The sequence below is a fragment of the Sorex fumeus genome, unplaced genomic scaffold, assembly GCF_029834395.1.
Source record: "Sorex fumeus unplaced genomic scaffold, SorFum_2.1 ptg000010l, whole genome shotgun sequence".
Taxonomy (NCBI): domain Eukaryota; kingdom Metazoa; phylum Chordata; class Mammalia; order Eulipotyphla; family Soricidae; genus Sorex; species Sorex fumeus.
In genome coordinates this window covers 32,413,847-32,440,213 of record NW_026606067.1, presented here as the reverse complement: position 1 = coordinate 32,440,213, position 26,367 = coordinate 32,413,847, and the positions used below count along the sequence as shown (strand labels likewise).

Here is a 26,367-nt window from a genome sequence, read left to right as displayed (position 1 = left end):
GTGCATGTGTGTGGGGAGTGAGCAGTGTACAATACCCTTTAATCTACCCATTGTTACTGATCACAGGATCTGACTGGTAGTTCTCAGTTACTTGAAATGAGAACATTTTTCACTTTGATGCTGGACATGCTGCTTCTTTAATCCAGTGTACTAAAGCAAATTTGCAGTCGGTTGGTTTTCAGGGGACAACCAATCTTACCACCTATTTTGAACATCCTTATACAGAGTACTCTAGTCACACACTTCAAATAAAGTACAAACTAGCCTAGTTTGCTTCTTCTGTCCACCCACTTCTGTTTTCAGTCCTGGGCTGAAACACTTCATAAGAAAATCAGTTGTTCCCGATCCATCTGGACTCTGAACTTCTTTTGATCCATTGCTCTGCTGGGCAAATAAACACAGTGACTCATTGAGTTGTGCTACCAACTTCAAGACTGATTTTGGATCCAGATAAGCATAAGAACTGGTTGACGCATATTCAATAATTGGCACAATCGCTGATTTGGGAACCCTGGCAAAAGTGCTTTTCTGACAAATACTCGATGGATGGTTTATAGTAGGTATAGAAGACAGTACTACAGGCCGGATGGAAACAAGTTTTCAGTGCCAATGTGGCGATGCCAGAGACAAACCTTCCTGGTTTATTTTATTTTATTTTTTTACTTGACACAGTCTTCTTTTGTGCTTTCAAGTACCAAGAGAGCTTTTTTTCCCCTTTCCAGATACACTAGAGTCTTATTTTGCTAATATGTTCTTCTGTTCCCTGGGTGGAGTAGAGAGGGCTAACAGATAAACAAAGGGGTGTTCTAGTCTCCCTTAGGGAAACTCTGTTGAAAGTCAAGAGAAAGAAAGTATATAATAGAAGCTTTAGGTTTCTTATCTCAAAAAGGCATTCCTGACTCTAGATTGTAATGTCCTAAAATGTATTTTCAAATGCTGTTGGCATAACTAATTCATTTGTTGCCTCAGAAATAAAATTTGATATATTTATTATGGCTTGTTTTTTTAAAAAAGAGCAGAGTAGACCATAGGAAATTATAATCATAATTGTGTGTTTTCTCTATTTTAAAACTAAGTTCAGAAAATTTAGATTCCTGTCATCTCATTCTAGAATTTTAATTGTGTTCAAGTCAAGTGTTTCACTTTAAAGTGCTATAGAGTGTCCCTTTCCAATCAGATTGTGTAAACTTTCCCCAAAAATGTATTTTTAGTAATTATTGGTAAATTTAAATAGCAGATGGCATTCTTCAAATGTAAAATCTGACAGAACCATGAGGTAATTATGAATAATAGCCATGTAATTTTAGAACAAAAGAAGAGTTGGTGTGGAACCGTGGAGTGGAGGAGGTTCACCTAGAGTTGATATCTGTTTCTCACCAGAAGGCCACACACCACGATTTACCCCCACTGGTGTGTTTATGGCAACTGTCTCTTATTACAGTGTACCGCCAAGCTTGAGCCCAAAGTCACCATAGCTGGGGTAATTACTCACTGCCTCTACAGAAACCCCCAGCCTTCCCAAATAGAAACCACATGCTCTAATAGGCGGAATATATTCAAAATACCTCTTAATTTTTTAAATAAGTTGAAAAATGCAATGCCAACTGCAAGCTAATTCTTTATTACTGAGAAAATTACAGTAGAATATAGACTTCAACTCAGCCATTTACCTGGGGGTCTGGTGGTTTGTGGTAGACCAGGACAAACCATCAAGTGCGAAAAACAAAGACTGTGCCTAAGGAGACGTCTCAGCTTCTCGGCGCTTGAGACCTGACACAGATGTGCTCATTTGGGTAACAAAGGATAAAGCCAGGAAAGTCAAATGTCTCCTCTGTTATTTCAATATGGGGACGCTCTTGATTTTTTCAAAATCCATTCAGGAATAAGGAAGAAATTTGGAGAGCAATTTTTCTTTGCCAAAAGATTTTAAAACCTTCAAATACTTATATCTTGGTGTAATAACTACAACAATATTCCCTTAACTCTTTGTAATGCACAGAGGAGAGGTGTTGCTTTCTTAATGAATATACTTTTGTAATTCAGCAGCATTTCAGTTATGATTTCTTCTTATTTCTTATAGTGGCATTAGGGTAACTAGTAAAAGGCTCGTGTTTCTATGTTCTACATCATATGGTTTTAATTAGGGTATCAAAGGATTTAAATGGTATGTATATATACACATATATACATATATAGTGCAAAATTAACTAGTATATGCTTTTAAATCAGATTCTGGTATGGTAGAATAATTTGAAAAAAAATTTACATATTCTCTTCCTGTTAGAATGAATGTTCCAATCTCTACAGTGTCATGAATCATTCCACAGTTCAAAGTTCCTTTAATATTACTAAGTACACTGGCATATGTAGTAATGCATTTTAATGTTAGTAGTAAAATAAATAGCTGTATAATCACTTGACGTTTCCTATTTGGTGTTGTGTGAGATAATCTATGTTCTAGAGAGTTTTGTATGACTGAGTTGTAAAAGTCTCCACTGTATGTGGTATATTTTTAAATTGTTATTGCTTTAACTTAGTAGCACAAGCATTCCCTACTTCAATAGAGATGTCACATAATAGCAATAAATTCTGTATCTTGGTCTCCAATATACTTTTTTACATAAATTTTCTTTGACAATTGCCAACAAGGTATATTATGCTTATGTATGTATTAAATATGTACAGCCTCTCAAATAATTATGTACAGAAGCATTAAAGTAATCTCACTATTAGAATAAATTCATATTTATTCATATAAACATAAACTTATATGAATTTTATAATTTTATAAACATAAGAATTCATATAAATTCAAATTTTCATAAGTAAAATTATAAAAATTATGATGCTTAATAAACTAATCCTAGGGACTAACCGGGATGTAAAGTGAGGAATTTTTAGCTAGCAAAGGAGTTTAATGATTTGAGAATTTGATCATAAAATATGCTTAGATATAATAACAATTGCGAGGAGGAGAATGTCATATTGTTTTGGCAAATTCTTGGTGAGGAGGGACATTTCCCAACTGCATTCAACTGCTCTGTTCTCTCTGAGTTAGCACTTTCCAGGCACTGTCCCCTCCTACCACAGTTTTCTGAAACACACAAGTTAAGCCCTGAGATAATGGGTGAAGATATGACTGCAAGTAGACATGTTTCCCAAGGATGGTGGTTTCATAAATGCAGGAAGGTTAGCACAGCCACTGGTGTGAGGGGAAGTCAGAGGACGTGATCATAGTTCATGGGAACCAGCAATGCAGGATGGGCTACATTCAATTTAGTTTCCTTTGCAGGCTTAAAATAGAGCCATTGTAAATTATGTCAGTCTTTCTCAAATCATGAAAATGATTGTTAAAAATGCCTCAGAATACACAATGTGCATTGTTGTGTGGCTTTGATGTGTGAATGATGAGAGTGTATGATATAATACAGATTAAGTAATGGTAGAACAGTCACAGGCTTTTCCCCAAAGGGAGGGGGAATAAAGGTGAAGTTTCTGGCCGAGGGAAAAACTGTTTAATTTTCTTCTGTTGGTTATGATATAGATGTCTTCAAACGGTCTAAAATTTTAAAAGAGTTCTTGTTTGCTTCATGCTTGCTACCTCTGACGGTTTAATTTTTAAGATTCTGTTAGTTTAATAACTGGGTGGGAAAACAATGCATGCTGGTTTTTCATTTCATAAATATTTAAATATAACAATATGGATGATGCAAAATATTATGCAATGGGAATGGAAAAATATTTATATATACATATATATATAAATACTTGAAATATTTGTGCTGCCTCGAGACATTTGTCAGGTTGAATGCCTTGCTTTGGAATATAGTGAAATGGGGTTTTCTGTATTTGGAGACACACAGATTGGTGCCACCAACATCTTCTCCTGGCTTCCTAATTACAATTTTGGGTAAACCAGTTGTGATACTTGCTAAATTCAGAAGCAAATGCCATAAAGCCTGAGATTCTTTTTTGTTGTTTGCACACAGGTGAGGTCTGCCATAAATCCTATACTCAGTTTTCAAACCTTTGTCGTCATAAGCGCATGCATGCTGATTGCAGAACCCAAATCAAGTGCAAAGACTGTGGACAAATGTTCAGCACTACGTCTTCCTTAAATAAACACAGGAGGTTTTGTGAGGGCAAGAACCATTTTGCGGCAGGTGGATTTTTTGGCCAAGGCATTTCACTTCCTGGAACCCCAGCTATGGATAAAACGTCCATGGTTAATATGAGTCATGCCAACCCGGGCCTTGCTGACTATTTTGGCGCCAATAGGCATCCTGCTGGTCTTACCTTTCCAACAGCTCCTGGATTTTCTTTTAGCTTCCCCGGTCTGTTTCCTTCCGGCTTGTACCATAGGCCTCCTTTGATACCTGCTAGTTCTCCTGTTAAAGGACTATCAAGTACTGAACAGACAAACAAAAGTCAAAGTCCCCTCATGACACATCCTCAGATACTGCCAGCTACACAGGATATTTTGAAGGCACTATCTAAACACCCTCCTGTAGGGGACAGTAATCCAGTGGAGCTCCAGCCCGAGAGGTCCTCTGAAGAGAGGCCCCTTGAGAAAATCAGTGACCAGTCAGAGAGTAGTGACCTTGATGATGTCAGTACACCAAGTGGCAGTGACCTGGAAACAACCTCGGGCTCTGATCTGGAAAGTGACATTGAAAGTGATAAAGAGAAATATAAAGAAAATGGTAAAATGTTCAAAGACAAAGTAAGCCCTCTGCAGAATCTGGCTTCAATACATAATAAGAAAGAATACAGCAATCATTCCATTTTCTCACCATCTTTAGAGGAGCAAACTGCGGTGTCAGGAGCTGTGAATGATTCTATAAAGGCTATTGCTTCTATTGCTGAAAAATACTTTGGTTCAACAGGACTGGTGGGGCTGCAAGACAAAAAAGTTGGAGCTTTACCTTACCCTTCCATGTTTCCCCTCCCATTTTTTCCAGCATTCTCTCAATCAATGTACCCATTTCCTGATAGAGACTTGAGAGCATTGCCTTTGAAAATGGAACCCCAATCACCAAGTGAAGTCAAGAAACTACAGAAGGGAAGCTCTGAGTCTCCCTTTGACCTCACCACTAAGCGAAAGGATGAGAAGACCTTGACTCCAGTCTCCTCAAAGCCTCCGGTCACATCTGCCACAAGTCAAGACCAGCCTTTGGATCTAAGCATGGGCAGTAGGAGTAGAGCCAGTGGGACAAAGCTGACTGAGCCTCGAAAAAACCATGTGTTTGGGGAAAAGAAAGGAAGCAATGTTGAACCAAGACCAGCTTCAGATGGTTCCTTGCAGCATGCTAGACCCACTCCTTTTTTTATGGACCCCATTTACAGGTAAGGGAAGATGGAACATATTGAATGTGGACAGATGTCCAAATGATAGTTTCTTCGCTCCGATGTTGTGACGACCTTTTGGATGGGCAAGTGCCCCCTCCCCCAATAAGTGTTCAGGGTCCAGGGGATCCAGGAACCTCTCTGGTGATACTCAGCCCACAGAGCTGATGGGGTTAGTGTTAGTACCTGAGAATACAATACTGCTAGGGTTCTGTTGCTGAGGACTTGGCAATTCTCGGGAGGCCATGAGATGATGGAAATCAAAATGGTGTCAGTTCAATCCCTAGACGATCTCCCGGGTTCAACTGTGTGGCCATCTACAACTGTTTCTTCCTTCATTTTTCTGGTAGTGCAGGAAATTGAATCCATGGCCTCACACACACATGCAAGTGCTGTCGCTCTGAGCCATATTCCTTCCTCCAGCAGGCCATGTTTATTATGATAAGGCAAAGTGTAAAGTTGTTTTATCTAGTAGAATTATTTTGTATTCACAAAGCTGACTCACTTGGACTTAGTTTGGGCTTAATTTTGTCTCTGAATTTGGGATTTGGAATAAACCACTGAATTCTTTCCCGTGACAATACATTTACTTTTAAGCAGATTTCTTAACGTGGAAAATATGGGAAAGCCATACTTAAAATAAGTTGTCAAGTAGCGGAAGTATGAAGCACCTGAAGGATTAATGCAAATTTGTGTGGGTACTTAACTGGGTCAGATTCTTTGGAATAGGATGAGACATATAGCTCTGAGAATCTACTCTTGGTAATCTACCAAAATGTCCTTAATAAGTAATGGTCATTCTGTTTCTAAATAAATCTCTCAGGAGCCAAAAGTAAATGAAATATTAATCACAAAAAATGTTTTGTACGTAAGGTGAGAGATTGGCTAAAAAAAAACATGCCTCTGTTTAATGCCTCTCATTATCCAGTTTCCAGTGATGCATCCAAAAGTTCTTTCAGTAAAATATGTAAGTCTAATGAAAAGCTCCTAAGCGGTATTCTGTAGCTTATTTGATTATTTTAAATGATTTAGTCTTTAAGTTTATGAAAATGACACAAAGAATACTAGTTGTGCCTATTGTATATTTCAAAGATTACCAAATATTTTCATATTTTCCTGCTCATCAAAAACTCTTGAACATTGTCAAGAGTTAATGGAAAAATTTGAATGATTTTTATGTGTCCTTAAGAAAATTTGAATAATTGCATATTTTTTCCTGAGTCTATTCTAGGGAAGAGGCAATTTTGTGATATTATTTAATACCTCAATTTTTATTCCTCAGTACCTAATACATAATAGGTACTGGAACAGCAAATTCTTTTCACTGAGCACTTTTTCTCCCTTTATCATTTCAAATACATTAACCAAAGCCATTGCCAGTATGTTAAGGAATGCTCCAAGCTGAAATTGATGTAGAAATGATAAGGGAAATGCCAGAATATTTCAGAGCCAGTGGTACCATGCACCATCATTTCCCCACTCCATTTTTGCATCTTAATTCCTGTGACAGTCCCATTAGTGAAGAAGAGAAAAGAAGACAGGACAGAGCTTCTTTGTGTGTGAATTTTGTTACTCATTGTCAATATGGTTGGATTTCTGAATTAATCTCAGGCCTTGGTGAGAATAATTTTTTGGACTTTACAAAGACCCTTACAAAAACATTGGGTTTCCAATTCCTGCACATGTCCGCTACACTATTCTCCTTCACCTTCTCACTTTCCTCTTTCTTTACTCTAATCTTAGTCTTCTACATATATTTCCCTTTCAATTATGGTCTGACATTTTCAAACCCATGAAAGATTTACAGTAAGCCATAGTTTTAGTGTTAGACCTCAGTGGAAAGTTCATGTTCCCAGGTTTTAAACTTTTTGCCCTTTAAGCATAAAATGGATACAAGAGCATTTATTCCAGTAAGTGAAACAGTTATGCAAAATATAGCACATATAATGCTTCAAGGGGTGATATCTGTCTTAATTCATTTTGATCATATTTAAGGTATATTTATTCCAGAGTTTTTATAAGAACATTTCCAGGATATGGTTCTGAAAAAAAATTCACAATGTCATTTTTATAAATTTGTTAGTAAGATGACGAACATTAGGCAGAAGAGATATATACTATGTTTTATATATCTATTTTTAGTTTCAGAAAGCTCCTGGGGTTGGAGCGTTAGCTTAAAGGACTGGAGAACATGCACTGGAGATGATGCTCCTGAGTCCTGACCCCGGCAGCGTGGCTCTAATTCCTCAGCAATGTACCTTTACTGATTTCAGAGTAGTGAAGGGAAAAACAGCTCACTGGACAAACACTGAAAAGGGAGCTGAAAATAGAGGAAAGAAGCCTTGCGTGTGGTGTGGTCAATGCGAGTTTGATTCCTAGCATCACGTACGGTCCCCTAAACATCACCAGGAGTGATTCCGGAATATGGTCCTAAGCATAGCCTGGTGTATTTTCAAAACTGCAAAACAGAACATAAAAACATAAAATGAGAGAGAGAGAGAGAGAGAGAGAGAGAGAGAGTGTACAAGTCTTCCTTATCTTTTCCCCCACCACTCCCTTTTCACTTATTGTGTTTATCAAAGTGACATCCAAAAGATGATATACTTAAAAATATATAGGTATGAGTATGCTTTTAAACTTGCATGTTGTGATAAATATGTGTGGAAAAAATATAATACCTATTTGGAGTAATAGTTGCTTGGTATAATATTACTTTATTTTTCAAAATGAACTGTTATTTCATGGTTTCAGAATCTATATATATAAATGTATATGTACTCACATATATGTATATCTATTAGAAATGGCAAAGCATGCATTTGTGACAGTTCCTATGATTATGTATCTTGTTTTAAAGAATATTTCCTCATTATTACTATTACTTGTCATTCAAGAGAATTTTCCCATTTTAAAAATTATCTTTTAAATTTAAACCCTGGAAGTGCCACAAGTATCCTTCAAAAAAGATGACTTTTTGACTTTTTTTTATTAATGTGATTCCCAGAAACTACTGTTTGCTTTATTGTTGGCTATTTTAAATGTCAGTGATTATGTAGTGATTGATATATGTTAGACTGATTCATCTCTAAAAATCTAATTTTAACTTTTCAGAGTAGAGAAAAGAAAACTAACTGACCCACTTGAGGCTTTAAAAGAGAAATACTTGAGACCTTCTCCGGGATTCTTATTTCACCCACAAGTAAGTATTTTGAATTTGAGACTTCAAGCTTATAAACTAACTTGTTGATCCTGAAAAGCAGGTGCAATGAAATGAAAGAAATCATGAGAACATTAGGATTTCCTCTGACGCTGGTGTGGAAGAACACAGGAAATTCTAGCAGAAATAAAACCCAACCTCTTTTTAAAAAAGTAATTGATATATGTGCAAAACTGGATTTTGTATTAAATTATTATCTGCTATTGGCTTTTTTTGGGGGGGGGGGCTACTAGCAGCTCATGGAGCCAAAGTAAATTTGGAGTGAGAAAAAAAGTGGTGAAGATATAAGCTTTGCCGTTGTCTTTTGTGTTCAAAACCTACAGATAAGACATGGATCCTATTGTGACCCGTCCCAAACTCCTGAAGGTCATTCATATTCTTTTAGTGCTGCAATGAAAACAGGAAATGAGTCTACCTGACATAGAGGGAGAAGGAATTTATCTAGAGACTACTGGGCATTCCTGCAAAGCTCTGTAATTGCACAAGAATTCACAACAATACATAGAGCTATTTGCTGAATGGGGTGGTGTCCATTTATCAAAAAACATATATCATTCCTCATTGCAAGGAAAATAAAAAGTATTTTATTTAATTGATTTATCTCTGCATCCATCCACATTTGGTTTTATTTTTAAAAAAACTGGCTTACGTAGTGGTCACCATGTGGAGAACTGTATTGAACAAACAATTTAAAAAATTAAAACTAAAGTATAAATTAAGAAGCCAGTCTTTTATAGTTTAGTGTTTATTTTTTTGAAAATATAAGCTCTGGTCCTTCTAGATAGTAAGTACAAGTTTTGTGAAAATACTTATAACAGTAAACTGATTTGTTCTGTGAATATATTCAAACCTAAAATTATAATCCTCTAACAGAACTGGTGGAATTTAATGCAAGTTGTATTGCATAATTTATGAAGCAATTATATCAAATAATTTGGGGTTGTGATTTTTTCCCCTGTCTGCCCACACTGCCCTTAGCGTGACTACCGTGTCTTTTTCAAGTACCTTTCCAGAGTCCAAAAAAAAAAAAAAAGAGTATAAGAGCCCAAATATCATCTTTTAGTGAGTGGAGGAGAGGGTGGAGATTCCCAGAGAAATCTATCACTGATGAGAAAAATTAAGCTACCGAGAGTATCTCGCCCACACGGCAGAGCCTGGCAAGCTCCCCATGACTTATTCGATATGCCAAACACAGTAACAACAAAGTCTCCAATGGAGATGTTACTGGGCAAGTTGTAACAATGTATGATTTATAATATTAAAAGGTATAGAGACATTCCAGTTAGTGTTTATTTTATATATGAAGACAAAGGAATGTTATAATAATAATTATAAAATTGAAATAAACTTGTTTTCTATTTACTTATTTATTTTGGTTTTGGGGACCCAGTGGTTTATTACCAGCTCTGCACTCAAAGATCATTTCTGGCAGTGCTTGGGGATCCTCTGGGGTGCCAGGCATTGAGCCCCAGTGACCTGCATGCATGACAAGTGCCCTACCTGCTGTGTTGCCACTCTGGTGCCAGAAATAAAACAGAGTTTAAAGTTATAAATACTAATGGACTACTTCCACTTTTACTTAGGCTGATCAGAGTGACACTTAGGTTTCATGAGTGAAAAAACCTGGATAAAGTTGGTATTTTGAAACAGATGTTGTACAAAAAAAGATCTCTTGTTATTTTTTGTCTAATTATAACTAAATGCATGTAGGGATGATATGGTTATATGTCTTGATTATAATAACCAAACTGTTTTTAAATATTAACATTTAAAACCTAGTAATTGCTTTAAAGATAATTGTCTTAGTAAATGGTTTAATGCAGATGTTAAAGATGGGGATTCAGTCCCTTTGAGTGATTCAGTCTATGTGGCTCTTAGTTTACTCATCTCTGAAAGCCAGGGGTTGATTATGAGGTTTCTATACATTCTGAAATTTGTGGATTTTTAGTTAAAGTAAATTTACCGATAAATTCACAAAGTAAATTGACCATCAGAAATGGTCAACTCTGGCTCCCAATAACTCTATAGAAGTATGAAACTATTATAAATAGTAGGCACTGTTATTAAAATAATAAAAATAGGATGCATTTTGAAATTTTCAAAGTAAATGAAGGATCACAGGTGTTGAGGCACATGTGTGATCCTTGGCACACAGTCTCTATCTCTCAAATCTTCTCAAGCACATCAGCAGGAAAATGGTGGCCAAGTGCACACTTCCTTCCCATACGACTAATAATGCTCCTATTTACTGGTATTGCTCCTATTTACTATTGCTGTATCGAGCTCTTAGAAAAGGGCCGAAGAATAGTAATAAAAACATTGAACATCTGGTATATTATGAATACTAAACACTCAGATTGGCCCCCTGTTATTCTAGACTAGGGTTCCAGAAGCTCTCGTTACAGCAGCAGGAGATGCTTGATTTCTGGAAGTCTCAAAACATTTTGGAAAAGATCAGGCCTGCAGAAGGACCATCAGGGTGCTTGGGGAATAGCCATTTCCCAACTACTGTAGAAATATTTCATTATTTTTCTAACTGTTGTGCATATTTTTATTTTCATGTGACTTGTGATTGGTGGCATAGACTTCCTGGGGAAAGCATCATCAACACCTTTTCATCAAGTCAGCTGTTATTTCAGAAAATCTTTCTTAAACTTTATAAAATTTCAGCAGAATTTTTTGTGTGTGTGCAGGGTAGGATTAATTATAGTCTTATGCTAGTTACATTGTTGTCTGCATGTACTGCTGTGTAAGTACCACTTGCTAACAGATGGACTAGTGCTCCTTATTGTTGTCTCAAGTCCTACAAACAGGGGCCTGGCAGATACTACAGGGGTAAAGGCATCTATCTGCCTTTCATGTTGCCTTCCTCAATTTTATTCCTGACATCACATGGTTCCCCACTGTTGCTGGTGCAGCCTTGGGGGCCAACAAGCACCAAGGGTGGCTGAGGTAATCCTCAGCACCTCAGGATCTGAGATGCATTGCATCTTGAGTCTTTGAGCTGATTTATTTTGGTTTTGGGACTCAGTTGACTGCCGCTCCCCCAAAAAAAGTCCCCAAAAGGACCCTCTAGGCTACCTGAGCATAGATTATATACCTACAAACCAAATACACTGTCAGAAATTTCAGAGAAATAAATGCTGTGCAGTTGACTTCCCTGTGTTAGATAAAGTGCTTAGGTAAATAGTAATGTGGTGCATTTCTCTGAATTTCTCTTGTTAGTGTGGTAAGAAGACCCATCAGCCTTACCAAGTGGCAGCCAGGATCAGTGATCATATCCATAAGATATTTAACACTGTGCTTTAACACATAAGATATAAGGACCTGAAGTGAGGAGAAATCTCTGGGTAGACAATTTGGAATATAAAAAAGGATCAGTAAAATATTCTTCCTTCTGCTGTATATCTGAGCGCAACTTCAGGGGCAGGATTATAACATATTTAGAAGTAATTGAAAAGTTAATTTAATGCATCTTAGTGTTATCTCATTGGATAGCAATAAGGTGTAATAGAGCAAGAAGCAAAAATGGAAGGACTTGTTTTTATTTCCAGGGCTTGTTATGATTTTGTGGCTAAAGAAAGATTTGAGATAAAACCACTTTATCATTGTGATAAAGAACAGATCACATTTTTTCAATACTTCCATAAATAATAGAAAGAGACTGATAAATCCATGATGCTGTATTTACATGGAGAGCCCGATTCACAAATTTTTATACCTCTATACTCAGCATGTTTCTCCTCAGTGCATAAGTCCTAATCAGGAAAAAAGGTTAGTACTAGATTGCTATTAAATGAACATTATTTAAAAATTACTATACCATCTTACTGCCTTTGGGATTACATATATTATAAATATAATATATATAAATAAATGCACAGCATATATATATATATATATATATATATATATATATATCACAGCAGTAGGGTGTTTGCCTTGCATGCTCAGCCGACCTGACTGAGCCGGATCCAATTCTTCCACCCCTCTCGGAGAGCCCAGCAAGCTACCGAGAGTATCGCCTGCATGGCAAAGCCTGGCAAGCTCCCCATGACGTATTGGAGAGTAACAAGTCTCACAATGAAGACGTTACTTAGCCCGCTTGAGCATATTGATGAACAATGGGAGGACAGTGCTACAGTGATAAATACATATATATTTATATATTATGATAAATATATGATATATATGATATTTATGATTATGATAAATATATATATATATTTGCTAATTAAATTCTTGTCAAGGATACCAAGAAGATGTAGAAATACACATGTTGAAATTCAAAGGGAAAATATTTGGTTTTGGGGCTGGGGTGATAGCACAGCGGGTAGGGCTTTTGCCTTCACACGGCCGACCCAGTTTGATTTCCAGCATCTCATATGTTCCCTCCAGCACTGCCAGGAGTGCTTCCTGAGTGCATGAGCCCAGAGTGACCACTGTGCATCACTGGGTGTGACCCAAAGAACAAAAAAAAAAAGAAAGAAAATACTTGGTTTTATTATTTTCAGAGTCCCAATTATCTTTATTAGTTCAGTTCTTAAAGAAGTTTGTTCTAGCAGTCCACTACAGAACTATCTAACCTTTGGTTTTAATATGCGAGAAATTAGAAGCACAGAGGTTCTTTTTGTATAAATTGTTAAAAGTTATTTGCTAGTCATAGTTTAATTTTGAAAAGAAGATGAGAGCATGGTAGATAGATGAGTATTACTGTGTGATATCTCAGAATGTCTATCTTACTGATTTCTGCTATGATTCTTGTATTCATTTTATGAATTGAACTTGCTTTAAATCATTTGGCAAAGACATTTTTTGAAACTATTATTCTTTGGTTTGGTTCAGTTTTCTTAAACTTTTAGTAATGTTACTCTGCAGCATTGGTTCTGTTTTATTTCAACTCTGTGCTTATGTATTCATTTTCATTTTTTAAATCTGTTTGACTTTTTTATTACTGAATAAAGGAAGTGGGAAAAAAGCTTTTCCAAAGTTATTTATAATTTAGTGTGATAGTCACATGTCTTTTACCCTTCATTTATCTTGCTTTAAAATATGTGTATTTTATTGTTAGATATTTTTCTGTGACAAACTTTTCATCCCTCAAAAATAATCTATGCTCCTTTTAAATATGCCAGAATTGATAAAAGTAAGCTATTGCCCCTTTAGATAAGAAAAGGGTATTATTAAGAGCTTAAACCTTGTATTTTTTGGAAGAACTTTTAATGATATATTCCCAGTGATTCTTTTCATAAATCATAATAAAAAACTGGAACTTTTTAGTTCTTTTAATCAATATTCTTGTTGTTCTGGCTTTGATGCTCTGAATCTTATGCAATAATTAAAATCAGTGTACATCCAATTACATTATACTTTTCTTACTCAATAGTTGTAATTTGAATATGATCTCTGTTAATATCATGATAAAACAAAACTAGAATTTTGGCAAAAAATAATTTTTAGTTATCAAATTCAAAATAGGATTCTGATTCTTGATTTTCAGTGAATAATAACAAAAGAAGAATCTACTTTGTTATTTAAGATTTAATAATAGGTAGCATTTAGCTTTTTTCCTTTGAAAAAAGAACATTCTAGATTTTAATGTTCATTATAAAATTTCATTTATGGAGAAGAGATTCAACAGTGATAGAAAAATATTTAATTTTCATTTCCAAAGCTTTTACTTGATGTACAGTTACATGACAAGCAAAAATTACAAAGTTGGTATCAATGCTAATAACTCAAAAGGATAGATTGCAATGAGGATACTGGTACAGAAGTAATTTTTTGTTTTTGTTTCAATTTTGCTCCCAGTTACAACTGCCTGATCAGAGAACTTGGGTAAGTTTTCTACTTATATTTTTGACTAAAATAATGTAGTTTTAACAAGAAAAATAATTCTGAAAATTGTTTTGCAATATAAAAAATAATGAACCTCTTTCCATTAATGGATATGGGTTCAGCAGTTAGTTTTCCACCTTAGTAAAATTGCACAACGCCTTCAGTTATAATTGGGCAAAAGTCTGTGGCAAATTATTTTTAAAAAGAAGTTTATTCTGTTAATCGGACCTAATCCACATATTTTTACCTTGATGTAAAACTTTCTGGTGACTTGAAGACATTTAAAAAATTTTCAGAGAGGTCAGTCAATGAACATGGCTCTTATTTGGTTAAGTCATATCAGCTTGCCAAAGATGATTTTGATAATGTTTTCAAAAAGATAAAATCTGAATTTGTATATAGATGTAAGCTAAAACTGAAATTCACATTTATAAATTTCAGACTAAGTTCCCAAGTATTGAGTGGAATAAGGGTCTTTTAGCATTGTGTCTTACTTCCTCAACTTTGAATTACTATTTCCAAATATTCACTCTTCTGTTTAATACCAGAGAACACCTTTTAAAAAATATTCAAGATGTAAGGAATAATTCCTACTTGCTTTTCAGCCAAAACAAAACTTGGATCGATGGAAACAGTATGTTAGAATTTTTCCAAGATGTGGACTTTTACTTCTTTTGCAATTTCATTTAAAATTACCCTGGTTCTGAGACATGGGTAAAAATCTTAGAAATTCTTTTAGTGACAATATAATTATATTAAAATTAATTTAAATTGGAGCACTTTAGCCTTTGCCACTTTCTTTCCCTGTTAGTTTTTCTTTACCATAAATTTCATCATCTTATTTCTCCTGTGGACTCTTGGATGAATTCTGGAGGTTTTTTTCTTTATTTTTTTCATCATTCTTAGACACTTGTAAGCATTGTACTTTCTCGGGCAGTAAATGGAATTTTTTGATTATTCTGGCTGATATTTGCAATGTTCTTTCTTCCATTTCTGGAAGAAATCTGTCCTGAGTGCTTGGCCTCACGGTCCTCCTCCCTTCCAAAGTGATGTGATCCTTGACAGCAGCTGTGTTGTTAGCTGTACTTTAGACTTGAACTTTGCGCTTTAGGCTTAAAGCATCAAGTACGCTCCCCTACACAAGTGTCCAGTGGTTGTATCAACTTACAAATCCAAATTGATGTAAGTTAGAGGCCTGTAACTAATATTCTAATGACAACAACCACCCTTACAGTACTTTGGACACCTATCCTACCAACTCTTGTTTTTAAAAAAATTTTTAGAAATAATGTCATTTGTTTTTGTGTTTGTGCCATGCCTGGCAGTGCTCAGGGCTTACTCCTGCTCTGCACTCAGGGATCACTCCTGATGATGCCTAGGGGACCATGTGGAATGCCAGAGAGTGAACCTGGTTGGCCATGTGTCTGACCCTCTGCACTGTTGATTCAGCCCTTAAACACATATTTTTTTATTTAAAGAACCATGATTTACAAAGTTACTGATAATTGAATTTGGGGCATGTAAGTTGCAACATTAATCCTCCCACCAGTATCAACTTCCCTCCACCAGTGTTCCCATATTCTGTCCCTACACATAGACACACCTCCCACCCCTCACCCCAACCTGTCACCTTAGAGACACTTTACAAAGTCCTGGTGGTTGCAGCTCAGATCTCATGTTTTTGTTGTTGTTGAGTCTGTGTTTTAGATGGATAGCTGTACCATTCTCCCCATCACAAGCATAACTGAAGCTCCAAACCCTGTTCTCCTGTTACTTCCCTTTCTCTTCTTCTTCCTTCTCGATTTCATTTCCTCTCTGTTCTTCTCTTTCTGAACTCTGGAGTCAAGGATGGTATAGGCATCCCACCTTTACTACAGTCCACTTCCTCATCCAGTTGTTCTATATACCCCAGTTAAGTGAGATCATCCTACATTTGTCTTTCTTCTGGTTTACTTCACCCTCAGTGTGATATTTTCCAGTTCCGACCAGGTTGTTGCAAATTGCATGAGTTCATCGTTCTTTGCAGCTGTGTAGGTGAATGGGTTTTTAAGACGTATACACATTACATGCATTATAAAATGTTAGTGGAAAACAGTAAGATACTGCTTTTTATCTTTTTTTTTTTTGCTTGGTATTGGTGCTGGGTATTGAATCCAGGGTCACATATATATGTGTAATTCTTTTTTTAATAATTAGGAGTATTGCTATTTATTCAGCCATTGATTAGGCTGATTGAATTGGCATGAACTCCACCTTACTATTTTTTCCCTTTTTTATAATATTATTTATTGAGTCACCATGAGAGCAATTACAAAGCTTTTGGGTTTAAATCTCGGTCATACAATGAAATGCCCATACCTTCACCAGTACCCATTCTCCACCACCAAAAACCACAATATACTCCCTATCCCACACCCTTCCCCTACCTGTAGGGCAGATGATTTCCACATTACTCTCTTTCCACTTTGATTACATTCAATATTTCGACACCAGAAGCACCATTATATATATATATATATATATATATATATATATATATATATTTGGATTTTACCCCAACACTCAGATCTGCCGAAAAAGCAACAGTAGATAGTTTGTTTTCTATTGCTGGTTATGAATAACATATGATGTCGCATGGCTGCAGTAGTGGCCACATGGTTTTGAAATTCTGAAATTTTAACAATAAAATCTGGAGGGATTTCTGCCAAAACCTGCTGGGTTCCGTGATTTGTTCCTGAGTCTCTTGGATCATGGCCATTAAGCAGCTTGATCAGGAGCCAGAGAGACCGTTTGTGGGCGGCTACTCAGGATCTTGTTGGAACAGGGAGGAAACGGCCAGCTCCACCCCCATCCCATGAGGCCCTGGGTGTCTCATCACTGTGGGCCCAAACCTGACTGTCCAGTGGCCTCTGGAAGATGGCAGCCATGGAGCCACCAATGGGGAGCAGGCAGAGGGGCAAAACCCTTTCCCCGCTAGGGTAGTCTGGTACCAGTCTGTCAAAAGCTGCTAGGTTCCGAGATTTGTTTCTGAGTCTCTGGGATCATGGCCGTTAAGCAGTTCAATCAGGAATCAGCAATTATATAGCTAAGTCGGAGGTGGTTTGTGGGTGTGTCTCCCACATACCTAACTTTTGGCCGTTTACTGTCTTAGTAAACTTTGCCCCAAGTTTTTGGTGTCTGGCCAAAGGCAACGGAGCAATTTTGGGGTATCTGGAAGTCTGAGGGCACCATCAGGCTGCTGATGCACTTGCCTCATGGTACAGATTGACCTGCTGGTGGCACCATACCCTCTATGTGTAATTCTTAATGGTTAAAATCTCTAAGTGATTTCATAATCATGATCATTGAATGTGATGCATGAAGTAAGTATAAAATATGAATATTTACTTTATTGCAAATGACCATGATTTGGGGATTTCTTAAGACTATTAGTGAATAAATATAGAAACTACCAAAAACCATTTTCCCATCATAAGCTATTTATGAAAAGTTAGTTATTTTATGATAAAGACCTGTGTAATCTAATTTAGAAACATTAGGTCACATAATTTATGATGCCATTGAACATCATTTCAAATAATCAGATTGTTACTTTAATAGTTTTAATGAGAAGCTTCTTAATGTCACCAATTATTTACTGACAGATAATAAATGTTAAGCTAAGTGCTTAAGACTCAGTTGATGATATCTTGCCTGCTGAAATGTTTTCCAAAATTCTAACTTTATTTTACTGGAGAGATAGCTACATTTTTGGTAGGAGCTAGGGAATTATGTCTAAATATTCATTTGCGTCAGTATAAAGTTAATAGTCTCTTGGGGGCTTGAGTGGGTGAATGACTTCCTTTTTGAGATATCTGGCTACAGATAAAATCAAAAACTATTATATATGTAAATAAAAATTACTGTTCCATACGAAAATTTTTGTCATTTACCGATTAGAGATAGCCTGTGACATTAATATGACAGAGCAATACATTTCTAGGAGATATGATCTAGTTTTTTCTTCCTTTATTTTCTCCATTCTCAGCAGATTTTTTGTAGTAGTATACATTGCCTGTTAGTTGTATTTTTTATAATTGTAAAAAAAAATGCAAACCCGGTTCCTGCTCTATTTCTCCCAAGTCTTGATGTTCAAAATACTGTATTAGACTTTAAAATAAGTGCTGGAACTTACTACTTCTGTGAAATACATCTTACGTTAAGAGGAACAGCATGTAAGTCAGCCCCGTTTGAAGTTTTATGCATGCAGTAGATAAAACTTCTCTTCATTCAATGCTGTAATATGAGCTATAGGTTAAAAATGATATTGTCCGAAGAATTACTAAATTACCTGAATTGGCCGATTGTGGAGTCAGTTTTATGTATCCTAATGGGGAAACTTATTCTTTTACACTGAGAACAAGTTCCATGAGAACAAAAATATTAATGAAAATGAAAAGATGAATTTATTGAAGATATCAGTGTTGCGTCAGTGTTTACTGGCTGTATAGAAAGTGTGTGTGTGGGTTGTGTGTGCACGCACACATGTGTGTGCGATTTGTCCATAGTTATTTTCTTTCCCTTCTTCCAACTTCTGTTTCCCCTAATCGATATTAAGTATCTCTTCATTTGACATCAGAAGTCAAATATAGGGATAGTTTTTGAGAGAGGTATTCTGGTAACTCATATCCTTTCTCCTATTATCTCTAAGAGTGTCATTATTTAGTTATTAAGTTCATAATATATGTCTTATGTCTTGATAGTTTTCCAAAATTAAAACAGTTTGAGGTAAAGTATTCATGGTGATCTTTCTTCTAAAAACTATTAGCAGCTACTAAAGAAAGACACATTTCTCAACAGCCAATTGATCTTAAATAACTTTAAGGGCTTGTAGTTTATATGTGTTAGAGATTAAAACTGAGCATAATAATTGTCGTGAGTAAGCTACTTTCCATATAAAATAAAAAGTGTTTCTATATGTATATTACTACCGGAATCTGAGTATGTCAGCAGGCAGACACTCAGATGATTTAGAACCACTAGATAATGAAACGTTCCTCAAATATTAAATGTACATAAATAAACATTTATAATCATCACCCGTGCACTTACTAGTTTTCTCAATAATTATATGCAATCATGACCCTTACCCTAGCTTGTTACTGCTAGTCAGCTTGAAGGCCAGAGGTCATTTTTCACGTAGTTTATTCTGTGCTGGTTCAAACATCAAAATGATTTTTCTGCAAAGTAACAATTAGAAGGAATACATGCAAATAAATCAGTATCATAAAACATTTCTGCATTAATTTTAAGGAATAAAATACAAATCTATATGAAAATGCTTACGCTCTGGCTAGAGTGAAATAAAGACCATATTCTACAGGGACAGAGTTTCTACCAACCACTCTGAGCAGTGTCATCATTCCATATCTCTGCCCTGTGATCAGTATGTGTCAAAATCCTTCATAGTGACAAATGTGCTGTCCACTTGCATCTGTGGAGAATGTTTTAGCAGCTGAGTGATTATGAATCAAACCCCTGAGCTTATAGCTCTACTGCCTCCCAATGTGTTTGCATTTGTTGTTTGACAAGTAAATGTATCTTGACTTTCCTCTGAGATTTTTTTGCACCATGTTTGATGAAAGACATTTGGCAAATTGGCAGTGGTACCCTGTACACTGCAATTTGTAGCTAGCATTAGGAGCCCAGGCATGAAATAAGAGGACAGGCTCCAGGATAAAAGGAAAAGAAACATGAATAGTCATTTGAAGAATCAAGCATACAATATTCCCATTGTAAGAAGAGAATCATGTTCAGACCATTCTGTTAAGATTTTGTTCTACTTTAAGAAGTCAGTGGCGGTCCATCCAGCTGTGTATCTGCATAATATTTATTTTGTTAATTTTCCTCTTGAGTGTTGCTTTTTATGTTTAAGCTGAACTAATAAATTGGGTCTGCATCTCAGTCTTGTCATATGATCAGCAGAAGAATCATCTCCATGGACTAAACAGTTCTTGAATATGCAATTGTTACCATTTTTATATTGCATGAGTTGGTGGTCTACCATGCCACTCATTTGAGGCATATATAGAGTGCATATAGAGTGCAAATGCCTTTCTAACAGCTTTTGTGACTCTTGAATGGTATGGGATTTCCAAAGACCAAATGATGGGGGAGTTAATTTAACAAGATGACCATTGAGAGTCTGCTTTTTGCTCTTCAACATTTAGTAATAAATAGCTTCCCAATAAAATGTAAGCATTGATGAGATAACATTTGGAGAAGGTCCGAGACCTTAAAAGTAAATTCGCACTTTTGTCATTCTATTTAATATGTGGACTAATGGATCAGAACTTGAAAATTAAATCAAAATAAGAATGTTAAATGTGAAAATTGGTTTTTTTTTTAAAATTTTAAAATTTTTATTTATTTTTTGCTTTTTGGGTCACACCCAGCGATGCTCAGGAGTTACTCCTGGTTCTGCACTCAGGAATTACTCCTGGCAGTGCTCAGGAGACCATATGGGATGCTGGGAATCGAACCTGGGTCGGCCGCATGCAAGGCAAACAATCTACCCACTGTGCTATTGCTCCAGCCCTAGATGTTTCATTTAGGATAACTTCTCTGAGTTGTAACTATCCCAACTGCATTATAAATGTTTAAAAGTTACCTCTGTAAAGATAAAAAAATGTGCTCTGAACTTTCGTTTATACTCAAACTTTGTCTAGTAAAAAATGATTATTGGTACAATTTTATGTATAGAATTTAATTACAATATCCAGTATATGCAGATATTCTCATAATATGGTCTTAGGAAAAACTTGTCTTTCACATTTATTTTTTATTTCTGAATTATACATACTTGACTTAATATAACTAGAAGTATTTAATTTTTCTCAAGTTTGAGCATTCTTTTCCTAGGGCCCTAGGCTTCCTATGATTTTTTTATTACCTAGGTCAGGCGAATAGGACCTTTTCTATAATTTCCAGTTATTAGGTGTCCATAATTTAATACTAATGCTATCACTGAATTTTATGAAATTTGCTTTGGCTTTATTATCTAGCATACACTTTAGTTGTAGATTGTATAAAAGATTGTTATAAATAGTCTGATCAAGATCTAGTGAAAAAGTTCCCCAACATTCTTGCTTCTATCATGTTATTTTCAAAACCAGTGAATTCTTGTTTGTTTAACACTGTGGCACTACAGTCTCTTCCTACAGGGCAGCGGTCAGCAGCATCCTTACTCTGGATAATGCTCTTGACTGCCTGAAATCTCTAGCTGGTTTTCTCTCTAGCATTGCTTTTGAAGGAAAAATAACAGACCAGTTTTGCATGGTGTTGTGTTTCTGCTTTGCAGATGTCAGCTATTGAAAACATGGCGGAGAAGCTGGAGAGCTTCAGTGCCCTGAAACCTGAGGCCAGTGAACTGCTCCAGTCGGTTCCGTCCATGTTCAACTTCAGAGCGCCTCCCAACACCCTGCCGGAGAACCTCCTACGAAAAGGGAAAGAACGCTATACCTGCAGGTACCCGCAGGGTTAACTGGGGCTGGGTTTTCAAACTTCTGCCCTCTGATTTCAAAAGACCCTGCTCTTTGTTTTGGAAATTATTCCTGATTGGATGATTAATAGCAACCGTGATGGATCTCAAGCACTTCAAAGTACTAATTCTTTGGGGAAATATTAAAATAGTGGTTTTGCAAAAATTATTATTAAATGAGAATTCTAACACTGGCGATTTGGTTATGATAGAGTTTGAAATAGTGCTAGTACTATCTACTTGTTTCACTTTGATATTTATGGATTTTCTTTCACGTTTAATTATTCCTAGCTAAAGATATAATACTACTATCTTCAAACATTCATTAATTGTATAGGTACTCAAGAGTAAGACCTTTAATGAAGGATGAATAAGGTTGATAAGTGAAGACAGCTGGTTAATAAGTTTTCTCATTAGATATCTGTAATATAATAAAGCTTGTTTTTTCACTCCATTTTCATAATAAATTATGTATTTATTAATTTCTGAACTGTCTTCAGAATTTGTGCATTTGACTCAGGCATTTCAATTTTTGTGCTCTTTGGATAGTATGTCACTTTCTTTCCAGAAAAGCTTTTGTAGAAATATACCTTGATGAATGAGGTCCCAGAATCTTATCTGATCATATACCATTCAATGTTCAGAAGGTTGTCACTTACGGCTTTCTTGTAAAATGAGTTGAAACACTTGAAAACTGTCTGTTTCAACCTAGACATCATACATTTGTCAGTTTTGTATCCCCTGGTCTGGTTCAGTTTTGTGGTTCTAAAGATACCAACTAATAAAACAGGCGTATGGGGGTCATCAAAACTAAGGTTGATTTTCATAAACTGCTTGCTAATGTATGAGCAAATTTAAGCAGATTGCATAATACAGCCTTTATTTGTAAAGGTATTTATATCAGTAGAACAGCTTTGTTGCAAATTTAAAATACCAGAGACATGTAGTTCCATGCAAGATTAATTAAGTTAGGAATAAGCATCTGGCTTCTATGTAGTTAGAGTGAAATAAAGTCGATTGTGCTGACTTTCTCATATAAACATCTTTTCATAACAGATATTGTGGCAAGATTTTTCCAAGATCTGCAAACCTAACTCGGCACTTGAGGACTCACACAGGAGAACAACCTTACAGGTTTGACAATTATTTTTACTAAATATCTCAATGTAATTTGTAATGAAGTGGACTTGTAGGCACAATGTTTAAATAGGCTACTTTTGTACATCTGCTTGTCCATATATTCATGAAAAAATTAACTAAGAACTAGAAAAGAGGGGATATGAGTGTTTATTTCTGTAAACAAGGTTCTTTACTTCTCAGTATAAAAGTTTTAGCAGTATTCAATTTAGAATAGCTATTTAAGGAATATTAGTGAGCAATTTAAAATTTAAAAATTATTTCAGTGCTCTATATTCTCAGTAATTAGTACTGTTTTTTATTGCCAATAACCATACAATCACAGCCTTCCTTTTTATAAGCCTTAAATCTTTGCTCGGAATTAACAACCCTTAAATAATTTTCCTTTCCTATTATTGCCAATTCTAGTTTCAATTAGGTGGTTTAAAGAATAAACTTTAAATGTAGGATAAGAAGGAAGATATAACTATTAATGATTTAAGAGGTAAAGTAGAAATTAATACAGGAAAAGGAACAATTCTACCATCAATCTCTGTAGTGTATTTTAATTTGTTCTGTTAAATGTTGTCAGTGTCAGTCCTATTCCATGGGACAAGTGTCTAATACTTATATTATTGTCTACTGAAAAATGAAAGTTGTAAACATTCTTTTAGTTTTACTCTAAATGAATTTGTTCTCAGTATATTGTACTTTATTTTATGCTTTGAAATTCACATGCATTACGATGCATATTTTTTTGTCTAAATGCTCCTTTCCATTAAAATAATTAAATTCTTTATCAGATTTAAAGACTTTTTATATATAAAAATGAGAAATTGCTCAGACTTGCTTGTTTTGAAGTTCATTGGACTGTTGGGAGGAAACTGAAGTTATTTTCATAACACTGAAAATAGTTTTCTACATTTCATATATCAAGCATTATATACTTGATTTTAATAGAATATACTTGATACAATAGATATCAAAGAAATATAAGAATGAGAACTACCAGTTGATTCATTTAGGAAATAATTTTTATCCCAAGTAATCTGATTCTAAAGAATTCTGATTCCCAAGAATCCCGAGAATTCTGCTTAAAATGAAGTATTTCTATATTTAGATGATTTTCATGACCAGTGTCAGGTATACAACTATATGGCACTTATATTCCTCTTATTTTGTGGCTGAATTCACTGGTGTTACTATGTTGCATAAGAGCTGACATCATTGCATGTATAATTTTAAAAACACAAGCCAGAAACATTGATATACCTGAGATCTCAAGTGATTTTAAGATTTCACAGCTCTTGGTTTATAAATGAAAAATAAATCAGATACACCACAGATACTGATTTCATTCTGTAAAATTTGTACTAATATATTAAGAATTAAAACCCAGACCTCAAGCTATTCTGTCAAAGATTTTATCTGATACCGTGATCACAAAGGCCCTCTTGATCTGGTTTAACAGTGTACTGCTCGTGGTTTGGTTGTTTTCATTTAAAAATATTCCTGACACAGGCTCTGATCAGAATTGTCTTTTAATCATTTATTTTCATAAATGGAGTGTTATTTATGAAACAAATAACTTATTTTCATAAATTGAGTGTTATTTTTAAATCTATGGGCATTCAATCTCTTGGCTAAAAGGAGAAAAGATAAAAAGTAACAGATTATTATGGATTAAGATGTCCTTATTTGCAGGTTTTTAATTCATGTTATCATGAATGATATTTATTAGATTTGGAAAAACCCCTTTGCCAATAAGCAGAAGATTGGAAGTGAATCAAAGAAAAACATCTCTTTTCCTTTGTGATTTGACCCAAATGTTTTGAGTAAAAATGTCCCTAAAGTGTTCCATGGAGCATATGTTTTATAAGTTTTTCTATCAGTGTTTCCTAGGCTATTCTGCTTAGTACAACACAACTGTGCTCATTGTACCATGGTACTCATTTTAGTGGGACTTAAAAATGGCAAAGTTATTAAAGAGAAGGCTATAACTCTATTTACAGTTTTTTCAAAGTTAGAGGCTAACTTACTCCACCGTTATCAATGTGGGGGTTTCACACATTTTAAAATTAATATTATAATTGAGGAAAGTTGAGGAACCTTGATGCCAGAACAGTTTTTAAAGGGGGAAATTAAATTAGACCTTGAGTTGGTATAATGATACTATACCAAAATAACTAGCTTCACAGATTTATTTTCCCCATTGAACTAACTTCACTTCTGGCATCATGTAGAGGCAAGCCGAGAAGAAGCCCAAACACTTCAAGTGGAATGGGGTGATTTCTGATGTAGAGCACTTGAATCAGGGAGTTTGAGTTCAGAAGTGGGGGAGAAGGGTCCTTCACACATGGAAGAATGAGTTAAGGAGTTTTTGGCTGCTAAGTCAGGAATTTTCACTTAAAAGTCATCTGGAAAAAGTTGATTTCCCTTTGCCTTTAAGCAATACACACATGCACACACGACACATAAACAAATAATGTAGTTTTTGTGGTAGTGGAGTATGTTTATATATAATATTTATAGTGTTAATATCCTCTATGTTATCCCTTTTCTTCCTAGGGATAACTGGAGTTGGGTGGAGAGTATGAAGAGTTTCATTTTTATTTTAATATTAATTCAAAATAATTGTTCAAAATAATCTATAAGTTTTTCACGTGAAAAGCAGAAACTACGAACCAATCAATAAAAAATACTTTTCTTGAAAAACAGGCATGCTTCCGAACTGCTATAAACTCTTAGAAAAATCAAAATGGAACAGGAAGGGATAGGGAGAGGAGAAGTTCATGAATTCCTTTACTTTATTCCAAATGGGACATGTAGTGTAATACTCGTCTTGGCTTTAGTCACGGTTAAAAGGTTACTAGTATGAGGCTGCAAGGCTCCTATCACTACAAATTTTGAAAATCACTATCTTTGGTATCAAACTAACTGTTTACATTGCTTCAATTTCAAAAATGGTTGTTAATACATTTTGCTGTTGGGGAAGATAACAGAATTTCCCTTGGGAGTAATAATTTGGAAAGTGTATTTACCCTGAAATTATTTTAACCAGGCTTCCAAAGTTTGAAGTAAAAATTATCCTTCTAGTTTATTTCAGTATATGAATTTGTTTAGTCTTGTTCACAAAGGATTCAGTCATGTTTCCCAAACATAAGAAGAAACAATGCATTGTTGATTTATTTATTTTTACTGAATGGTTGAATTCAGAGAAGATTTTGTTTGAGAGAAGAGAAAGGAAAGGAAAATCAAGTCAAGGAATCTTCCAGGCTGGATGTTTCTCTTTAAGTGAACTGCTCCCCAACCCTGCCCAAACATACACACC

At 35.3% G+C, this 26,367-nt stretch overlaps 1 protein-coding gene across 4 annotated transcripts in view; it reads left to right on the top strand.

The window, feature by feature from the left end:
- Nucleotides 1-26,367, top strand: part of MECOM (MDS1 and EVI1 complex locus) — a 633,666-nt gene that overhangs the window by 593,729 nt on the left and 13,570 nt on the right. For 2 of the 4 annotated variants that reach the window (XM_056110744.1, XM_056110743.1), the window contains exons 8-11: nucleotides 3,990-5,346; nucleotides 8,458-8,545; nucleotides 21,741-21,907; nucleotides 22,977-23,054. In XM_056110744.1, the coding sequence (XP_055966719.1) occupies nucleotides 3,990-5,346; nucleotides 8,458-8,545; nucleotides 21,741-21,907; nucleotides 22,977-23,054 (1,690 nt within the window). Of the gene's footprint in view, nucleotides 1-3,989; nucleotides 5,347-8,457; nucleotides 8,546-14,374; nucleotides 14,402-21,740; nucleotides 21,908-22,976; nucleotides 23,055-26,367 lie in introns of all 4 variants that reach the window. The other 2 variants (XM_056110742.1, XM_056110745.1) reach the window with 2 other exon arrangements.